This window comes from Panthera onca, chromosome E3 (assembly GCF_046562875.1).
Source record: "Panthera onca isolate mPanOnc1 chromosome E3, mPanOnc1 haplotype 2, whole genome shotgun sequence".
In the NCBI taxonomy this organism is placed as follows: Eukaryota; Metazoa; Chordata; class Mammalia; order Carnivora; family Felidae; genus Panthera; species Panthera onca.
Window position 1 is genome coordinate 2,395,215 of NC_138354.1, and position 16,494 is coordinate 2,411,708.

Sequence of the window (16,494 nt, forward strand, 5' to 3'; positions counted from 1 at the left end):
AAATATAAATAAATCAGCAGACCTTTTACTCCGGGTCCCCTTTCCAGTCACGTCTGTTCCCTCGGCTCTAAGTACTTTACGAGGAAGCGCGGTGTCGGGGTGGAAACACGATTGCCTCGGCTTGGGGAAAATTTACTGTTGAGCGTAAAACTCTAACAAGATGAAAGCGGACCTTCCGGCTCCTCGCGAGGCGGGCGGCTTCTCTGGCCCTAAACAACCACAGCCGGGTCTCCGGAAAGCAGGGTTTCTCCGGACCCAGCACATCCAGCTTGATTCTGGGGGCTGTTGCGGAAGGAGCAGCGTCAGTAACTGTTTTCAGAGGCGTCGCTCTGCCTGGCAACGTCCGGTCTCGGTGGCATAGGGCCAAATCATCATCACGGAGGGACGAGGAGACCAGGCTCCCCCCTCCCCTGGGAACCTCCCATCCCCGGGAGCACCTCCCCAGGCTTTGTGGTGCTCATTTGACTTCAAAGAGTCAAAATGCTAAAAACAAAACAAACGAACAAAAAAAATACAGGACGTACAGCACTGTTTTCCAGGGTGAGGTATTTACCAGAAGCTCTTTTATTCATAATTTGTACCTTGAACATGTGGCAAAAACCTAGCGGATCAACTCACACCCATGGTATCTAAGAGCAAGGGTTGCTCCTGTATGTGTTAGGAATTGTTTCAGGCTGCAAGTAACCAAGGACGGAAATGACCGCCATGTAACATAAATTTATTTCTGTCCCATGTAAACAAAACCCAAGCAGTCGTCCCGGGCTCCAAAGTGCCATCAGCCATGCCGACTCCTTTTCTCTTTTTGTTCCACCATCCTCTGCGTAGGGTTTCCGTTCTCCAGGTCGCCTCAAGGTCCAAGGTGACTGCAGGAGCTCCAGCCATCACAGCTGTATTCCAGGCAGGAAACTAGGGGAAGGGGTGTCGGTCTGTTCTGTCCTTCCCCCAAACCTTGTTGCCTTACATTTTCTTGATTACCCTAGCTGCAAGGGAAGCTGGGGAATATGGTCTTTGAGCTGCACGTAGTTTCCCAGAATAAAAACACGATTCTGTTAGTAAGGGAGGGAATGCGGGTCCTGGTTTGCCAAGCGGCGGTTGCTCCCGGTTCCCACGAACACACAGAGCTGGGAGTGGACCCCAGCCTGCCACCTGCCGAATACTCAGCACGGAGCCGGGCCGGACGAGGCCTGGCTTGGCCGCACCCCGTCGGGTCCATACTGGGGAAGTCTGCGTTCAGGGGGTCAGGGAGAAGAGTGGCTCTAGAACCCACAGGGCCTTTGCTCTCTGCCGCGGAGGGAGGCACGAGCTTCCGGCAGACGCGCACGCGCGCGCACACCCCAGCGCCTGGGCAGCGGAAACAAACCCAACAGGGAGACTTACTCCACGCGCCGAACCGCAAGGCGACGTGGGGCTGCGCGTATGGACGCCACGTGCAGAGGATCAGCGAGCCGAGCGAGGGGCCCTGGCCTCAGGGCTGCGGTCTGGGGGGGGGGGGGGCAGGGTGACCTTCCAGGGAGGGCCCTTCCTAGGGTGACTCTACAACTTATCACCCACATCGGGACGTGTCTTCGTCAAAGGGGTCAGTAGTAACCACGCCCGAGGCCCAGGCCCAAATCAGGTCTGTCCCGGGGGCGCCGCGAACGACGGTGGCCCTGCCCGCGCCTCACGTGGCCCCCGCCCCAAGCTCTTCCGGAAGTGGTCTGCGCGCTCAGCAAGGGCTCCGCCCCCCTGCAAATTACTACGTAATAACCGGTCTCGAAAAGGTGGAGGACGAGGAAACGGAGACATTTTAATGCGAGAAAAGAGAAAAGTCGCCGCGCGGCGGGCTTCCCCTTCCGCTGCGGCCGTCCTGCCCGGGAACGTGTACGTGCTGTGGCCCGAGGGCCGGCGGGCGCGCCCCCGCGTTCAGGGTCGCCGCCCCGCGGCTGGCACACCTGCTCGTGCGTTACATTCATCGGCTGTTCGGCTCCCGAGGGGCCGCTGGCCTCCGGCCTGGCGTCGCGACGACCGTGCGGCCGGGGCGGCCCCGTTCCCAGTCGACGGGTCCGGGTCCGTCCCCTCAGCTCCCCGGGGCCCGCGTGACCGGGTGGACGGGGCCCCCTCGCGCCCACGGCACCGCCCGCCGGGGGGGCCGCAAGCCCCTCCGAGCCGCCTGGGCCCCGGGCCCCGCCTCACAGCTGGTCCTCGTCCACCCAGACGGTCTTGCGCTGCTCTTCGCTGATCTTGTCCTTGAGGACGCGGAGCAGCTCCTCCACGCTGCCCCACATGTCGGCCTCCACCGTGGCGTACAGGCAGGGCAAGGCCTCCACCTCCTTCTCCTTCAGCCGGCACAGCCGCAGGAACTCGTCCTCCGTCTCGGGCCGGGACAGCATCTTCCTGTGGGCGGGGCGGGGGGGGGGGACACGAGGCGCTGTGGGGGCCGCCACCTGCCACGCCGGGTCCCCGCGGCGCGCGGCGCCTTCCAGCACACGGCCCGGCCCGAGAGGCGGGGCCTAAAAAAATAGCTGTAGTTTTTCTTTCCTTTGCGTTTACTTAAAAAACAAACAAACAAATTTCTTCCAAAGGTGCCTGGGCGGCTCAGTCGGTCGAGCATCCAACTTTGGCTCAGGTCACGATCTCGTGGTTCGCGGGCGCGAGCCTGCTTGGGAGTCTCTCTCTGCCTCTCTCTGCCCCTCCCCGGCTCTCTCTTTCTCTCAAAAAGAAATAAACTTGAAAAAGAAGACCTCCATTTTCAGGGCTGGTTGATGGGCCAAGGGGGTTGGTAAACCCTGTCGTTTTTAAGTGCGCAGTTCACTTAGTGTCATGTTTATTCACGCTGTTGTGCCACCAGCCTCCGGAACTTTTTCATCCCGCAAAACCGAAACTCACACCCATTAGCACGCTGATTCCCTCTCCCCCCCACCCCTCCCCCAGCCCCGCACCACTGACTACGTTCTGTCTCTGTGAACCAGCCTCCTCCAGGGACCTCACCCTAACCCTTTGTGCGTCTGGCTTCTGGCACCGAGCGTCACGTCTCCAAGGTTCATCCGTGCTGGAGCAGGTGCCAGAATGTGTTTTTTTTTTTTTTTTTTTTTTTTTTTTTTTACTGTTTATTTTTGAGAAAGAGAGAGAGAGAGAGAGACAACGAGAACCCGGGTGGGGGAGGGGCAGAGAGGAAGACAGAGCATGAGTGGGGGAGGGGCAGAGAGAGAGAGAGGGAGACACAGAATGTGAAGCAGGCTCCAGGCTCTGAGCTGTCAGTACAAAACCCAATGCGGGGCTCGAACTCACGAACTGCGAGATCATGACCTGAGCCGAAGTCGGACGCTTAACGACTGGTGCCCCTAGACTGTTCTTCCTTTTTAAGGCTGAATCATGTTCCAGCGTGTGGATGAACGACATTGTGTTTATCCATTGTCCACCCGTGGACGTGGGGTTGCTTCTACCTCCTGGCTCTTGTGAACAGCGCTGCCGTGAACACGGGTGAGCGCCTATCTTTTTGAGACTGTTTTCGATCCTTTTGGGCGGGTCATTCGAGGAGGAACCTCCGTACCCCCGTCTTCCTCGGCCGCTGTAGCATTTCATGCTCCCGCCAGCAACACCCCAGGGCGCCGGCCCTCACCCCCCACCGCCTCCCCCAACGCGCGTTCACTTCTGGGCTGTGGACGGCAGTGGTCAGAACGCGTGCGCAGTGGTGAGGTGGGGGCCTCTGTCTCGTTTGCTCGCTCGTGGGATCCCCGGTGCCGGGCCCTCAACAGGTGCTCAGTAAAGATGTGGAGCTACAGGGGAGTGGCCCAACCTCTCTTGGCCTCAGCCGGGGCCTCGTGGGGCAGAGGTCAGGGATAATGCCACGTGACCGCCCGGCCCCAAACCCCACAGCCAACCCTCCAGCAAAACGCACAGGCTTGACCCGGAACGTGGATTCAGAATCGGACCTTTCCGCACCACCCGCGAGACAGGATCCGGGTCCCGGCACTTGCCCCGGCTGTCCTGGCCCCTGTGTCCACACAGCAGGCGGAGGGAGCCCTTTACGCCCCGTGTTAGATCGTATCACTCGGCATGGCTGGGGCCCCCGCGGCCGCAAGGTCCCCACCGCCACCTGCCCTGTCCCCGCCTGAGGTCTGGGGGCCTCTCCTCTGCACCTGCCAGGCCCACCCTCACCGCACTGGGGCTGGTCCAACATCAGCTTCGCTTCCCCAGCCACCTGCTGCGTGTGTGGTATGGTCTCCGCTGCTGGAGGTAGGGGGGCATGTCTGGCACTCGACGAGGACCCGCTGAAGGGGTGAGCGGGGACGCCAAGCAGCCAGCTGTTCTTGGGGGGACCTCGGAGGTGTGGCGGTGGGAGCAGGGGGGGTCTCGGGGCCCTACCTGAACCTCTTGATGTTCTTCTCCGACACCCGGATGAAGAGCACGATGGGGTAGATCCTGGACTTGATCAAGTCTCTGGTGCAGCTGATCCCGGCCTCCAGCAGGCAGTGCTTGTCCTGCAGTACGGGGGCCAGCGGTCAGCATCTTCCCAGCCCCTCCGGGCAGCCGGACGGCTGGGGCAGGGGCAGGAGCGAGAGCCCCGAGTGTCCCCACGTCCCCAGCTGCCCCAGGGAGCGACCTGAGGTGAAGCCCGACCTCTGCGGGACGAGCCCCCGCCTGCCTGGACACCGGGCTGCGTGTGCTATGCGCCAGCAGGGCCCGGGCCCGAGGTGCATCGGGGGTGGGGGTGGGGGGTGAACGACTTTCAGTGCAAAAATCAAAGTCAGCTTCAAGAGCACCTGCTACTCCCCTCGGCTCACGCAGGCATTCTCGGTACGAAGCAAAGGCAGAAAACACCGGAAAGGCGAGCTGGGGCTGGACGACCTTGGGAGTACTGCCGAGGGTTCTCAGGCAGGGTTCCCTGGCACCCATGGGCTCCTCGCTTCTGGAGGACAAATCTCTGTTTTGCTGAGAGTGTCACGTCAGAAGCAAACAAACCCCCTGATGCCCGAGCCCTTTGCGTTGAACTAGAACGTGGATCTAGAAAACAGCGCACGTGTCCCTAAGCGTGCCGCTCAGCGCGTCTTCACAACCCGCCCCCGCCCCCGCGCTCCTTCCGGTCACTGCCCTCGCTCCCCACCAGCACAGCCACCATCCACACGGCGCGGCTTCACCTTTCCAGCGGCCACCCTGCCCACTCCTGTGCTCTCTACTCCAACGTGACCATCCCCTAAATGCCGTGGCCCAGACTTAAACACCGAATGAGCGATTCCAGGCTGGCTGAGAGCTCTGCCCGTACGTTCTTCTGCCTGAGTGGCCACGCGGGGACGTGCTGGGGGGGCAGACGCGGGGCTCCGGTGGGCACCTGCTCCTGGCTCCTCGTCCAGGGTTGCCGCCCACTGCAGAGGTGACCCCCAGATGCTGGGGTGGCACTCAACTGATGGCTTTGCTCTCCAAAGGTCCCAGAATGAGAAAGAAATCGATGCCTGGGGCTGATAAGGATCACATCGCCCGGCTCCAGAAGACTCTAAATCGTGCGCAGACACCTCTCCTGCGTTGCCACCAATGACACTTCTGCCACTCCATTTTCCCTCCTGAGGTGAACACGACTCCTGTCGCCCGCTCGCTCTCCCTGTCTCTTGCCCTGACACACGCTCCCTCTAGCTCCGGCCCTTGTTGTCACGGCCAGGCGCACGCACAGCCCGAGACAACACAAACCAGAACACCAGTGCCAGGGAGCCGTCGGAGGCACGCAGTGGTTCTAAAATATAAACATGCACGTCGGAGCCTGGAGAACGAGGGTGTGTGGCCAGGTAACACCGGGCAGGTGAGAAAAGGAGGAGGAGGGGGCTTGCCCGCAGGGAGGGGAGGGGGACTCTGCACCCCTCCCTTGTGCGTGGCCGAGGCGCCCTCACAAAGATAACCGGTGCCTTCACCCCACCTCACCTTGGCGGCCACAGCTTCTATGTTGGCAGGAACGATGCATTCGAAAGTGTTGGGGTTCTTCTCTCGCGAGTAGATGATGGTCTCCGTCTTCTGCTTCCTGAGGAACTCGTCTCTGGTGACAACATCTGTGGACAGAAGGCCGGTCCTGAGGGCAGCACAAACCTCCCCTTTCTGGACTGGACAGAACTGCATGTTGATCCCCTTCTGGCCACTTAAATCAACTGTGGCTCCTCTACCAGACTGTGAGGCTTCTCAAGGGCAGGGTCAAGGTCATAGTTCCTTACACTTCCCACAGCAGCACCCAGAAGAGCTGCTTCATGAATTCTCAGCATTTTCATTGGACAAAGTAACTCATGCACTGAGGTACGATACTAGTGAACTGCCTATCATGAAGGACTTCCGGCTTTACTCATCCACCCACCCATCCATCCAGTCATCTACCCACCCACCCATCCATTCACCCACGCACCCAACCATCTATCCGTCTAGTCTTATAACCTTCCATCCATCCATTCACCCACCCACCCATTCATCCATTCACCCACACACCCAACCATCCATCCATCCATCATCCATGTGCCACCCATCCAACCAGCCATCCAACAACTCATCCATCCATCTATCCATCCATCCATCCCCCTCCCATGCATCTACCCATCTATTCATTCACCCATCCATCTACTTATCCATCCATCTACCTATCCACCCACCCACCCATCCAACCAACCATCCACCATCCATCATCCATCCACCCACCCATTCATCCATTCACCCACGCACCCAACCATCTATCCATCCAGTCATATAACCATCCATCCATCCATCCATCCATCCATCATCCATGCGCCACCTATCCAACCAGCCATCCAACAACTCACCCATACATCCATCTATCCATCCAACCACTCATCCATCCAGCCATCCATCCCCCCTCCCATCCATCTGCCCATCTACCCATTCACCCATCCATTTACTTATCCATCCATCTACCTATCCACCCACCCATCCATCCAACCAACCATCCATCCATCCACCCACCCACCCACCCATTCACCCATGCACCCAACCCTCCATCCATCTAGTCTTATAACCATCCACCATCCACCCACCCATCCATCCAGTCATCTAGCCAGCCAGCCAGCCATCTACCCACCCATCCATCCATCCAGTCATATAAGCAACCATCCATCCATCCATCCATCCATCCATCCACCCATCCATTCACCCACGCATCCATCCATCCATCATCCATGTGCCACCCATCCAACCAGCCATCCAACAACTCATCCATCCATCCATCCATCCATCCATCCATCCATCCATCCCCCCCTCCCATTAATCTACCCATCTATCCATTCACCCATCCATCTACTTATCCATCCCTCTACCTATCCACCCACCCACCCATCCAACCAACCATCCATCCATCCACCCATCCATCCATCCATTCACCCACGCACCCAACCATCTATCCATCCAGTCATATATCCAACCATCCATCCGTCCCTCCACCCAACCATCCATCATCCATGTGCCAACCATCCATCTACCCATCCAACCAACCACTCATCCCTCCATCCATCCATCCCCCTCCCATTCATCTACCCATCTACCCATTCACGCATCCATCTACTTATCCATCCATCTACTTATCCACCCACCCACCCACCCACTCATCCAACCAACCATCCATCCATCCATCCATCCACCCACCCACCCACCCATGCACCCAACCATCCATCCATCTAGTCTTATAACCATCCACCATCCATCCATCCACCCACCCATCCATCCAGTCATCTAGCCAGCCAGCTAGCCAGCCATCTACCCACCCATCTATCCATCCACCCACCCACCCACCCACCCATTCACCCACGCACCCAACCATCCATCCATCCAGTCATATAACCAAACAACCAACCAACCAACCATCCATCCACCCACCCACCCATCCATCCACCCACCCACCCACCCACCCATCCATCCATTCACCCACACACCCAACCATCCATCTATCCAGTCATATAACCACCCAACCATCCATCCATCCATCCATCCATCCATCCATCCATCCATCCCCCCTCCCATTCATCTACCCATCTATCCATTCACCCATCCATCTACTTATCCATCCATCTACCCATCCACCCACCCACCCATCCATCCATCCATCCACCCACCCACCCATTCATCCATTCACCCACCCATCCATCCCCCCTCCCATCCATTATCCATCCAGTCATATAACCAACCATCCATCCATCCATCCATTCACCCACCCAACCATCCATCCATCCATCCATCCATCATCCATGTGCCACCCATCCAACCAGCCATCCATCCATCTACCCATCCAACCAACCACTCATCCATCCATCCATCCATCCATCCTCCCACCCATTCACCCATCCATCTACTTATCCATCCACCTACCCATCCATCCATCCATCCATCCATCCATCCATCCATCATCCATGTGCCACCCATCCAACCAGCCATCCAACAACTCACCCATCCATCTACCTGTCCAACCAACCACTCATCCATCCATCCATCCATCCATCCATCCATCCATCCATCCCCCCTCCCATTCATCTACCCCTTCACCCATCCATCTACTTATCCATCCATCTACCTATCCACCCACCCACCCACTCATCCAACCAACCATCCACCCATCCACCCACCCACCCATTCACCCATGCACCCAACCATCCATCCATCTAGTCTTATAACCATCCACCATCCATCCGTCCATCCAGTCATCTAGCCAGCCAGCCAGCCATCTACCCACCCATCCATCCATCCACCCACCCACCCAACCATCCATTCACCCACGCACCCAACCATCCATCCATCCAGTCATATAACCAACCATCCATCCACCCATCCACCCACCCATTCACCCATGCACCTAACCATCCATCCATCCAGTCATATAACCAACCAACCATCCATCCACCCATCCATCCATCCATCCACCCACCCATCCATTCACCCATGCATCCATCCATCCATCCATCCATCCATCCCCCCTCCCATTCATCTACCCATCTATCCATTCACCCATCCATCTACTTATCCATCCATCTACCTATCCACCCAACCATCCGTCCACCCATTCAACCAACCATCTACTTATCCATCCATGCACCTATCTATCCACCCAACCATCTATTCATCTACCTGTCCATCCCTCCACCTACCCATCTGTTCATTCATCCATTCCTCCACTCCCATCCCTCCATCCGTCCACCCATCCATTAAGTTAATTTTTATTGAAATCTAGTATTTACTGAACATCTACTAAGGGTCAGGCTTTAGAATAAAAATATGACAAAAACACAGCTGTTGTCGTACTTGAGAATGTGTGACCTATGTAGTAAGAAGAATGTGGGATACAGAAATTATGCAACAATTTAGCGGGTGCAGTGATGGGCTACTTATTGTGGCAGCAGTGAGGAGGAATGGAGGGAAGAGGAGAGCAGGCAGGCTCCCTGGAGGAGGAGGTATGTACTAGAGACCTCATTCACTTGCTGGGTGACCCTGAACATATCTTCAATCTCTTGACCGCAGGTTCTCCATTTATGAAAGGAGAGTGGGGTCAGCCCAGGCCTAGAATTCCCCGTGTAAGCCCAGGCTGGCCGGGGAGCCCACACTGGGCCAGGTTTAGCATGTACACTCCAGGATGTACTGCAAGGGAGTTGGAAGGGATCCGGGGAAGAGCCAGCAGGGGAGGTGCTACAGGTCTGTGGGTGATTTGGGGGGATGGAGGCAGCCTAGAACCCCCGCCCTACAGCACCTGCAGCGCCCTGGCTGTGAAAGCACCAAGGGCAACACGGGGCATGCCTGCCGAGTTCAGAGCGGCTGAGTGGGATTTGCAAACGAGGCTCTGCCTAACCTCAGACCGTTCTGAGAAAGGAGGTAGGTACCGCGGTGGCTGCAGGAGCTGGCGCTCGGAGAGGTGAGGGACCCATGTCTGTGTCCTGCCTGCTCCACATGGGGGGCTGAGAACCCGGGGCCCATGCTGGGCTTGGCCTGTGCCCATCTGCGAGCCCCTTGCTTCCACCACAAGTGGCCGCCATTATGCTGATTTTGCAGGTGAGGGACAGAGAGGTGGGTGACCTGTCCCAGGTCAGTAGCCATGGTGGGGGGGTGGAGCACATCCTCAGCTGGAGACCACTCGCCTCCAAGAACACCACCTCTCCCACCAGCCACACTGTGCGCGGAGGCCCTCCTGGCCGGGGGCTGTAGAGGGTCTGCACCATGGGAGGCCAGACACTGGGGGTGCCGTCTCCCACTTCCCACAGGACCAGGCATCCCGGGAGACCTGGGAGGGGCATCGCTGCCAACATCCAGCGAAAGACTGCGTGCAGAGCTGCCCCCCCCCCCCCCCCGCCCCCCGGGAATGAGGGGCGTCCTGCTCCTGCTCAGGTGCGTCCCACCCCGACACTGGTGCTGACTGATGCTTACAAAGTCCGCACCCCCACCTGGGGCTGTTCTTAGCGCTGGGTACCACGTGTTCTCAGCCCCGGGGCCCATGTGAGAACCTCCGGGTGGGGGAGGGGCTCTGCACCACGGACTCCCGACGGGTAAGGCTGCTCCGCCCGCAGGAGCGCGGCTCGGCAGCGGGAACAACACCACGATGAGTTCTAGAACACGACGTGGGGTGAAGGGAGCGAGATGCAAATGGTTCCACACGGCATGGTTCCATTTACAGAAAAGTCTAGAAAACGAAAACCAACGTGTGATAGGAAGCAGATGAACAGTGCCTGGGGCAGGGGGTGGAGGGGGGCCCGAGGGAGCCTGTCGAGGGGATGCAACGTTCCGTCTCCTGGCTGTGGCTGGGGCCACGGGGTGCAGGCATTTGAAACACTGCACGCTTAAAACGGGGGCGTGTTGTTATGTGTATACTGATCCTCGGAGGACTGACTTCTGGTCTGGACGCCCCTCCCTCACCTCCCCTAGGCTGACAGTAGAGAAAGCAAGCGTTGGTGAGGTGGGGGAGAAGCTGGGACCCTGGCATGTGCTCGTGGCAACGTGAGGTGACAGCTGCTGGCCACACGAGGGTGGCAGCTTCAAGTTCAAACGGAACGCAACAAAAAACGTGGAATCGCCACGGGAGCCAGCCATCCCGCTTCCGGGTCCAGCCCCCCAAGAGCCGGAGGCAGGGGCCTGAAGAGATGCTCACTCGCCCACGTTCACAAACAGGATTCACAGCAGCTGAGAGGCGGGAGCGACCCACATGTCCACGGACGGGTGACGGAGAAACACAATGTGGCACATCCACACCGTGGGACAGCGTGGGCCGTAACTGGGCTGGCACCTGCTACCACACGCGTGGACCTCGAGGACGTGATGCTGAGTGACGCGAGCCGGGGGCAAAAGGACAGATACTGTTCGACTCCCCAGAGGAGACAGACTCACAGAGAGAGAGAGAGACAGAGAGCAGTGGGCCCCGGGGTGGGGGCGGAGCTTCGGCTCGGGAAGAAGAGAAAGTTCTGGAGATAAACGTACCCACTACCCCTGAACCGGACACTGAACACGGCCCACGTGGCACATTCCTTGTTACGTGTATCTCGGCATAACTAAACCCTGCCGGGCACCTGACGGCTGGCTGGTGCGGGGTGGCCCCGGACGTCCACGGTTTAAACACGGACGGCGCCGGGGACGATTCCAGCTCGCAGCCAGGACTGGGGCTCAGCGCCGTGTGCAGGGCATCTGACTGTGGTACCCAGCCACACCCAGGACACGGAAGCCCTAGCGATGGGTGGCCTGCCTCTTAACCTCAGGGCTCAGAGCGGGGACCCCAAGTCACGTCTCCTGACACGCTCTGTGACCTCCGCCCTGAACCCTCAGCGTGAACGGGGAAGCAAAGGCCTGCTTCCCCTGCTCCGGGGCCACGGGGCGCTCCGAGAGGGCCGGCGTGGCCCCCGGGCCCGAGACCCACCCTGCCGCGCACAGCAGGTCCGCAGGCTCTCCTGACGCGCCTGGCGGGACGCAGGAGGGGGACACGAGGACGGTCCCGGCCCGCACTCACCCGGCTTGCACATGGTGAGCTCCATGGCGCCTCCGGAGTTGAGCAGCTTCTGGACCAGCGCCTTGGCCAGCACGGTGGGCGTGAAGAGGACGGGCCGGCGGCGCTCGCAGTAGAAGGCACGCACCAGGCTGTAGGGGATCAGGCTGAGGTTCTTGCCGAGCTCGCTCTCGGGGTCCAGCTCTGGGAGGGGACAGGAAAGGGCCGGCTGGGACGCCCTGCCCGCCCGCCGTCCCGGGAGGCTTCCTGGCCCCACGGAGCCCGCTGGCCGGCAGGAAGGTCTACGTGACCCACGGGCCGGGCCCTGTTCCGGGAGCTGAGGCGACGGTCCTGCCGCCCGGTGCTTGCATTGGGGGAGGGGGGATGGCAGGCGGCAGGTAAGCCCGTGACGAGCCACACTGTTCATCACTCCGGGCAGCGGCGGGAGCTCTCCGGGAGGGGGCGGCAGCCGGACGAGCACGGATGGCTTCACTGAGGACAGTCGGGGACTGGGGCCGGCGCTTAGACACGAGGAGGCAGGGGAGGACAGCGGCAGAAGGGCGGTCAGGGCAGGGGTGGGCAGGGCCGGCTGAGAGGGGTTTGGGGCTTATGTCAGGATCTCTGGGACGCCAGCATCGTCGGAGGCAGGGGGAGACACGGCCTCCTTTCCACCTTTTCAAGCCTCTCTGGCTGGTGTGTGGGGAGCAGAGCGGAGCCAGCCCCGGGCAGCTCGAGCAACCGCCTCCCCAGAAACCAGCGTCTTGTGTTTCACTTGGTGCCCTGCCCCGGCCTTCCGAAGGGCCGGTCTGGAGGGGAGCCCAGACCCTCTGATCATCGGCACCCGGGCCAGCCCGGCCCCCGAGGACAGCCGGAGGCCTGGCCGGCCATCGGCACACCCTTCCGCAGGGCGCTGTGCGGCCGGTGACCCCTGGCCGGCTTGATAAATGGCAAGAAACAGGCAGCGGGGAAAGAAATCAATAGGCGAACGCTTCCCAGCAAACAGCTCCAATTAACACGGGCATCTGGGCTCAGACCGACTGCAGCGAGCGTGCATCAGGGGTGAGCCTGGCGGGACGCCGCTCTGGGAGGCCGTGCGCTCCTCCCGCCAAGGCCAGGCAGGTCCCCTGGCGGCTCCCCCCATGGGGGAACCCCCTCTTTGGAGGGAGCAGGTGTCCCAGCCCCCCTTGTGGGGACCCAAGGGCCCTGTTGGGACTCCCGCAGCCGCCAGGCCAGCAGGAGGTGGGAGGGGCGAGGCGGTCAGCGCCATACCTTCCTGCTTCTCGGTCGAGGGCCTGCTGGCGTCCAGCGACGACCGGGCCAGGCTCCCCAGCGGGCTCCCCGAGACGATGCGGACCCGCTCGTTGCTGTTCATCCTTTTGTACTTGTTCTCGGACCTGCTGACGAACTGGAGGACAGAGGGGGGGGCCTTTGCTTCTAACCAGACCAAGCTGCCGCAACCCGGGCACGGGCAGACCTCTGCTTGGACCCCAGCTCTGCTCCTGGGGGCCAGGGTCAGTCACCTCTCCCTGTAAAAACGGGAGATGTCCAGCAGGCCAAGAGGGGACGTCATTGTAGGTGAGCAAACAAACAGACGCCCACTCCCTCCTCCCTAACCAGGCACGAAGCCTGCCGAGCGCTGGGGTGCGAGAGGCCCTCTGGCAATCCCCAGTGCATTTTGGGGAGCCGCGGGGGGGAGGTCCCTGGCAAGGAGCCCCGCCGGCAGGATGGCCCACGGACCGCCCGCCTGGGGGGCCTGTGCAGGATGGCTCCACCTCCCACGACACGGCTCTCTACAACCCCTCCCTTGGTATCCCCCAGTCCGCCCCGTACAGCTCAGAGTTGAGCCCTGGAGGGTGGGAAGGGATGCCCACCACATTCCCTGGGCTACTCTCAGTCTCTCCACACCCTCCTTCTGTAGGGAGGAAAATCCAGGGAGCCGAGGTCTCGGCCTGGCTCTGTGGTCAACTGGTCTTTGGGTGGGCCACCCAGAGACGCTCAAGGTTTCCAACTGTCGCAAAACACGTAGGCAGTAACGTGTGTTCCCGCGTGGCCCTGCCTTCAGGAGGAGCTCAGGTTCGCTAGGGTTCCCCTTCCACCTCCGTATCTTTCTGGCACCTGTCTGCGTCTACCTGGTTTCTGGGTGGCGCCGTTGACCGCTCCTCTGGGTTTCCTATGTCCCAACAGCAGGATGGCTCAGTGGACTGTGGCACACCAACTCCACGGGGGCCCGATTAGCAAAGTACCAACACAGAAACGTCCTCGAGGGACCGCACCTTAACGCGACTCACTTAGCTCTGCAAAGAATGCTTACTGCATTTATGTGAGATCGCTTCCGAAGACATCACCTACCATGCTAATCAGTGTTCCTTATATAACGGTTCATGCAAAATAAAAAAACTCATTATAGAATTAAGTACAAGCGATAAATTTTTTCTGGTCCCAAAGAGCTACGACGTGTCCGTGGTCAGATAAGATCTAAAGAATCTGTACACTTTCTCTTTTTTCCTCGGCTGCCAGGATGCTCAGAGATACATTTAACGCTCAGTCTGAGGGACTACACTGACCTGGGCACTTGCGACGTTTGTTTTCTTCTCCTGATACACTGTTTCTGATTTTTTTTCTAATAGCTAACTTGTTTAAATTCTTTTAGCCACAGGTCTTCAAGTCTTTTACGAAAGTGGGACTGCTTCCAACAGGTGTAGAGACTGTCTCCCGACCTGTCACCGTGAGGATCCAACGGGATGGGAGGTGGGAGGTACTGTGAAAAGTTGCAGGTGGTGCACAAACGCCAAGCACTGATATTCTGAAAGAGTCTTCTCTTCCCAGCAGCGGCAGGGGGCAGCCCCGGCAAAACGTGACCGCAAAGTCAGTCGGCGCTCTGGACAACTTTACCTGGAGGAGTTGGCCGAAAAGGAAACTTGCCCGAGAGAGGCGGGGACTGACCCGGGGGTCACTGGTGGAAACCGGCTCTTCAGGCTGCAGCGTGTTCTGAAATCAGGTATCAATCGGTCAGAGGCGCTGGGCTCGGCAGGACGCGTGAGCCCAGGAAGGCTGCCGAGAACCAGAGACACGTCCTCAAGCCCCCTCTGTGCCAGACGTGGCATCGAAGCATTCCAGACGGGGAACGAGCTTGGAAGGTAAGAGGAGCCCCGAGACTTGTTCCGGCAGAGACCAGAGACACAGAGGAAACGCTGTCCTGCCACCCAGCTTGGTGGGGGGGGGGGGGGGGTCCCTGAGGGCGGGGCCCCTTCTGGGGGGACCGTCCCACTCCCGAGGAACCAAGTCCCTGATGACGTCAGCGGCTCCCATTCGTGAGCCGTCCGGAACGAGCCTGGGGGCTGGTGCGAGGCTGGCAGGGCCGTGGGGGGACCTACCCGGAGCGCCCTCAGGGTGTGGTGCGTGGGGTCCGCCTCCTCTCGGCTGCCCCTGTGCATCAGGCGCTGCAGCTTGACCAGGAGGAGCTGCTGGGCTCTGGGGAGACGGGAGGGGAGGGCAGGCCCTCAGGGCAGGGCCTGGGGAAGCCGGCGCCAGCCTGCCCCTGTGCCTCCCAGCAGGGTCGGGGGCGGGAGGAGGGGGTGCTCCCCCAGGGAGGGCACGAAACCCGGCCGCTGGTCTCGAATCGTACAGCCAGTGCTGTGGCAAAGTCACTCCCCTGAGCCTCGGTTTCCTCATCTGTAGACCCGGGCTGCTGATGCTGACCTCACGGGGCCGGCCTGAGCGGAACGCGCTTCCCGGGAGCCTGAGCGCCTAGCCAGAGGAAGGCTGACGCCCCACTGCTACGTGATTACGGAAGGATGTCGGGGAGGTGGCCCGCGGACAAGCAGTGAGAAGCAAAGGGGGCATAAAACCGAGAGCCCGGTTTTCTACAGATGACTGGGAGAGGTGCCCCGGGCATCAGGGAAGCAACAGGGTTTAAGGGAGCAACATCCCCGGGGAGGCAGGGGAGGCTTCCAGGAGGAGGAGGAAACAGGCGGGCCTCAGTGGCCACAGGCGGAGTCCCCTTGGGGGCCCCTCTGCTGGGCAGTAGCCCCCCCCCCCCCCCCCCCCCCCCCCCCCCCCCCCCCCCCCCCCCCGCCCTGGCGCCGGCCCGGGTCTCACCGGCTGTAGCTGGGTATGGTGCCCACGTCGAGGTCATGGTCCGTGAAAGGGTCGACCCTCGCGCACAGCCACTCGTGCCTGTCCTGGTACATGGTGTCCCGGACGTGCACGATGTCGTCGCACTTGAGCGACATGGTGCAGGCGTCCAGCTGGCTGGAGATGTTCAGGTTCAGCCGGACGTAGAACGAGTCCCCGGACGTGACCAGGCCCTCCTCCATGTCCTTCAGCAGCTTCCGGTACCCTGTGGGGGCACACAAGGCGGAGGGGATGCGGCCTGCGGTCGCGGGGGCCTCCCGCTGCCAAGCGCCGCAGGGCGCAAATCCACCCGTCGCCGCCCACAGAGGACACGCCCCTATGGTGCGCCCCCCTCAGAGCTGCGGGGACTCCCCGCGGGGACTCCCTTCGTGGCTTTCTCTCTTTGTCTTGGCTGTCAGGGAGCTCAGAGCTAGGTTTTGTGCTAGGGTGCAAACAACCCCGGGGTCTCCGCTCGC

The 16,494-nt window shown here is 60.3% G+C and overlaps 1 protein-coding gene across 9 annotated transcripts in view; it reads right to left on the reverse strand.

Moving 5' to 3' along the window:
• Positions 1-1,766: 1,766 nt before the first annotated feature.
• Positions 1,767-16,494, reverse strand: part of CARD11 (caspase recruitment domain family member 11) — a 139,859-nt gene continuing 125,131 nt past the window's right edge. For all 9 annotated transcript variants that reach the window (XM_078440022.2, XM_081791675.1, XM_078440026.2 and 6 more), the window contains 8 exons: positions 16,004-16,244; positions 15,280-15,376; positions 14,798-14,893; positions 13,175-13,310; positions 11,930-12,109; positions 5,890-6,014; positions 4,345-4,460; positions 1,767-2,373 (listed from right to left, as the gene is read on the reverse strand). In XM_078440022.2, the coding sequence (XP_078296148.2) occupies positions 2,169-2,373; positions 4,345-4,460; positions 5,890-6,014; positions 11,930-12,109; positions 13,175-13,310; positions 14,798-14,893; positions 15,280-15,376; positions 16,004-16,244 (1,196 nt within the window). In that variant the 3' untranslated portion in view covers positions 1,767-2,168. The remainder of the gene's footprint in view (positions 2,374-4,344; positions 4,461-5,889; positions 6,015-11,929; positions 12,110-13,174; positions 13,311-14,797; positions 14,894-15,279; positions 15,377-16,003; positions 16,245-16,494) is intronic.